Below are 5,063 nucleotides of genomic sequence, written 5' to 3' on the forward strand. Positions count from 1 at the left end.
GTAGATTTATAAAGGGAACTTGGAATTTTTAAAATACCGCTGCATTGATTTTCTTCAAATTTCCTGGGTGCAGAAATAATCTTTTACTGGAAGAAAACTGTCACTTTGTTGAGAATTTAAGGGAGAAAGCCTATGATCTGAGATTAGGTTAGCCTTAAGATCTAACCCCAAATTTTCTGCACTTGCTTAGTTTCTTTTTTTGTAATATTTGGATAATCCCCACCATAGGATTTTTGTAAGAATTTATGAGCTCAGTCAGAAGGGCACAGAGATGCTTCTGGAAGTAACATCACGATGGCTGCCCAAGAAGAACCCCAAGTTCAGTTCAAACTTGTATTGGGTGGTGATGGTGGTACTGGAAAAACTGCTGATACATTTGTGAAACATCATCTGACTAGTGAATCTGAGAAGTATATAGCTACCTTGAGTGTTGAGGTCCATCCCTCTGTGTTCCATACCAACAAAGGATGTATTAAGTTCAATGTATGGGATACAGCTGGTCAGAAGAAATTTGGTGGACTGAGAGATGGCTATTATATCCAAGCTCAGGGTGCCATTATAATGTTTGATGTAACATCGAGAGTTACTTACAAGAACGTGCCTAACTGGCATAAAGATCTGGTACGAGTGTGTGAAAACACCCCCATCATGTTGTATGGCAACAAAGTGGATATTAAGGACAGAAAGGTTAAGGCAAAGTCAATTGTCTTCCACCGGAAGAAGAATCTTCAGTACTATGACATTTCTGCCAAAAGTAACTACAACTTTGAAAAGCCCTTCCTCTGGCTTGCTAGAAAACTGATCAGAGACCCTAACTTGGAGTTCATCGCCATGCGATGAACCCGCCAGAGGTGGTCATGGACCCAGCCTTGGCAGTGCGGTATAAGCATGATCTAGAGGCTGCTCAGACAACTGCTCTCCCAGATGAAGATGATGACACGTGAGAAAGTGAAGCTGGAGCCCAGAGTCAGAAGTCTAGTCTTACAGGTAACTGTCCTGTGATGTCAGTGGTGCAGCGTGTTTGCCACTTTATTATATAGCTAAGCAGAACATGTGCTTATCTTTGGGATGCTAAAGGAGATGAATGGGCTTCGGAGTGAATGTGGCAGTTAAAAAAAACCTTCATTTTTTGGACCTGCATATTTAGCTGTTTTGCAACACAGTTGTTTCCTCCTTGGGTTTCAAATATAAGACTGTTACAGTCACATCACTATATTCAGTGGTAGAATCTTGTTTTTTACTGTCATTCCCATTCCTTTTCATTTAGAATCAGAATAAAGTTGTATTTCAAATAAAAAAAAGAATTTATGAGATTTTCATGAGAATTAAATAATAAATATAAATGTAACAAATATAATAAATGTAATAAAAATAACCAACAAATATAATATCAAATAAAAAGTATATAAGATTGTGACTGGTGCCACCTAAGATTTTTTTGTGTGTGTGGTACGCAGGCCTCTCGCTGTTGTGGCCTCTCCCGTTGCGGAGCACAGGCTCCGGACGCGCAGGCTCAGCGGCCCTGGCCCACGGGCCCAGCCGCTCCGCAGCATATGGGACCCTCCCGGACCGGGGCACGAACCCGTATCCCCTGCATCGGCAGGCAGACTCTCAACCACTGCGCCACCAGGGAGGCCCCCACCTAAGATTTTTTAAATCTGTAATTATATTTCTTCATAGCTTGAAGCTGGATAGGACTAGACAGAAAGCCCTGCAGATGGGGTTTTGTCTATTTAACTGGTTGTTATCTTCAACTCTAATTGGCAATTTCTCTGACTCTCTCCTACCTGGCCTAGCTACATCCATGACTTGATTGCTTTTTCTCCTTCCTTTCATGATTTCTGATAACCCTTTCCACCACTGCTCACCCTTCTCTCTATTCCCACTCCCAACACACCCAAGGAAAGCTTTTCTCATCTGGCCTCAGCCATGCTCACTTGGAAAGCCCTCTGCTGCCCCCTATCAGTCATTGTGAGGGAATGTCCACAACCTCCAGATAAATTCTCTCCCTCCCAATAAACCATTCATATTTGGTTTGCATTGAGTTCCAGTAAAAGGAAAGTTAATCTGAATTTTACAGTAGCAAAAATATAGAAAACCTATTGTGTTTTATGAATTTTTATGGGTAGACAGTGCCATTTTATCCTGAAATACATTTTTAAGGTAGTAGCAGAGAGTGGAAGAGAGACTCTTAATTCAAGCAAACCCTTTAATTACAAAGTCAGGGCCTTTTGATGAATTCTAAGAACATATTCTAGAATGGCCTTGGATCTATTTGAGCTGCTATAACAAAATATAAAATAACATAGCCTAGGTGGCCTAAACAACAGACATTTCTCATAGCTCTGAGAAACTGGGAAGAAGATCAGGGTGGGAGCAGTTTTGGTGTCTAATGGGAGCCCACTTCTTGGTTCATAGACAACCATCTTCTCATTATGTCCTCGCATGGCTGATGAGGGTCTCTTTCATAAGGGCACGAATTCCATTCATGAGGGCTCTATGCTCATGACCCAATCACCTCCCCAAAGCCTCACTTCCAAGTACCATCACACTAGGGATTAGGTTTCAACAAGTGTATTTGGGGGGACAAAAACATTGTCTATAACACATTTTGACTAAGTGAAATAATGATAAATTGGTATTATGTAAAGCCTGTTGAATTTGTAGCTCAGTCCTTCCCTCCAAAAAAGAGACAAAAGAGAGAATGAGAGAAAATCATGCAGAACAGTGATTAAGAAATTTGAAATCAAACAGATCTGATGTTGATCTTCCTGAAAACCAGCAACTTAGGACAAGTTACTTAAACTCTCTATACTGGATTTTCCTCTAGTAAATGGAAATAATAATAATACCAACTTCATAGCATTATTGCAAGTATTAAATGTGATAATATATTGCATGGCCTTCATCACAGTGCCAGGACATAGCTCTATTATTATTTTAAATGATCTTCAGGAATTTTTATCTGGCTTTTATGGAATCTGATGGGTGGGTAGAAACCACAGAAATTTATGGTTATATCGAGTAAGGCCTATCAGACACTGCTCTACCTAGAAGCTATAGTATCTGAACAAAGAGCAAATAATTCTGAAATGTTTTGTGATATTACCTTATAATACTCTGTTTGGGTTTTAAACTTATTATTCATTTAAAACACTTGCTAAGGTAATGAAATGCCCTTAGTATAACAAACAGCATGATCTTTTTATTGTGATCATACCAGAATTTCTGGCTCCTTTATGAAGAAAGTGAACCAATTTTGAGACGGATGTTTTGTGGGAGTGTTTATTATGTTTACAAATATCTTAGTTATAAAGCAACAAAGCCAGGAAACCTCTCCAAATAAGCAGGATGGCGGGGTTTATAGAGCTAATGTAGCGATTAGAGCCACACTAACAGAATTGGGAGAAGAGCCGGTTAGAGTTAATGTGCATCAAGTGAGTTTTCCATAAAACTTCTGTCTCTTTATGCCAGATTCACTCACCTTTTTACCATTTCTATGCCAGGTGATTTTTTAAAAATATTCAAATGGATATCATCCAGCACATACCTCAGGATATTTGCAGGACTGCTTTTTTCCCCCTTTATCCTTGTTCGCAGATTCCATACTCTTGGCTCCTCACTGGAATCCCACACACTGGGTTCCTCTGTATTTCCTTTTCCTGACTTTCACTCAACATTTGGTCTTTAACTTTTCTACCCAGTTGTAAATTTCGTTTACAACCCAGGGTCTCAAGCCCTGTAACTCCTACTTCCACTCAAAGCCAGACTGACTCAGCCCTCCTCTTCCTTCAGAGGAGCACAGATAACAATAAACTCAAGACGACATTATTAAATATCGTGTGATAGACAAGGAATATTGCAAATAATTCCTATGCAGTCATTACCCTTGTACCAGTAACTTTTAAAATTTACAGCAAACTACACAGTGTTACACGGAACATGCCCAAGTTTAAGATGAATCCCCTGTCCTAGAGGAGTTCACTGTCTTATTTGGGAGATTTGATATAAGCATAGAGAAGTTGAAAAAAAAATCCATACAGTATTTAACTAAGATTTCAAGACAACTGAAAATTTCTGCTTCTGGCCAGATGTACACACCAGCCTGAAACAACAAAAAATGACAAAATATTTTTTAAATTGTTTTCATGACATGGGATATCAGGCAATAAAGGACAGTGATCATTGAAAGACAGAAAACAAATAAGGTGATATCTATAGTTGCTCTAGTTTACTTCCTTAAGCAAGTTTCAAATCATGGTGCAGGTAGAGGGAATCTAAGCAGAGCAGAGTGTACCTTGTAACTTGAGGAGAAAGAGGTAAAAGTCTGTGAAGAAGGTTCTTAGGACAGTACACCAAAGAGAAGAAGGATATACAGAGAAAGAATTCCTAAGCTCACAAAGGGACCCCTCAGTGTTCAGCTGAGTAATAATCAGCAAGTGTATATGAGGAAAATTCCTGAAGCTGAGCAGAGTCACACAAAAGGATTAGAGGTGATAATGCTCAACACTCACACAAGGCCAGGTATAGTGTCTGTTCCCACCAGCCAAAATGAAAACCCTCATGATTCACTGAGTTTTGGATAGACTACAAAGAGCAGTCTTGTATTATTAGTGGAGTAATTCTCCTTAGACTGAGCACTGCTACAGTTACACCTAACAAATTGTAAGTAAATGCAAGAGCTGAAGAAACAAAACCCTTCTAAATAACTTAAATGTATTCCAGAACAAAATACAAGAATATTTATAGTAATAAAAAAGTATTTTCTAAATTAAGAAAAATTTATTTCTATAAACACCAAACAATGTAGTATTTACAACAGATGGAATACAGTAACAAATTACCAGACCAAAAAAACAACAAGGAAAATAAAATTTTAAATGTAATAAATCAAAGATGACTCAAAATTGATGCATATGTTGAAATTAGAAAACAAGGACATTAAAACAGTTATTACAGCTACATATCATACATTCAGAGATTTAAGTAGAGAGGAGAAAGAGAGAGAGAAAGAGATCCAAATCAAACCTTTAAAGGTGAAAATGTAACATGTGAAATGAAAA

At 38.4% G+C, this 5,063-nt stretch overlaps 1 protein-coding gene across 1 annotated transcript; it reads left to right on the plus strand.

The window, feature by feature from the left end:
• Positions 1 to 294: 294 nt before the first annotated feature.
• Positions 295 to 840, plus strand: LOC307064092 (GTP-binding nuclear protein Ran-like; the record flags this gene model as incomplete). The annotated part of the gene is made up of 1 exon (XM_079720578.1): positions 295 to 840. One exon carries the CDS (start codon positions 295 to 297, stop codon positions 838 to 840), a length of 546 nt encoding a protein of 181 aa, XP_079576704.1.
• Positions 841 to 5,063: the final 4,223 nt, after the last annotated feature.

Source organism: Hyperoodon ampullatus (assembly GCF_949752795.1).
Source record: "Hyperoodon ampullatus genome assembly, chromosome: 15".
Taxonomy (NCBI): Eukaryota; Metazoa; Chordata; class Mammalia; order Artiodactyla; family Ziphiidae; genus Hyperoodon; species Hyperoodon ampullatus.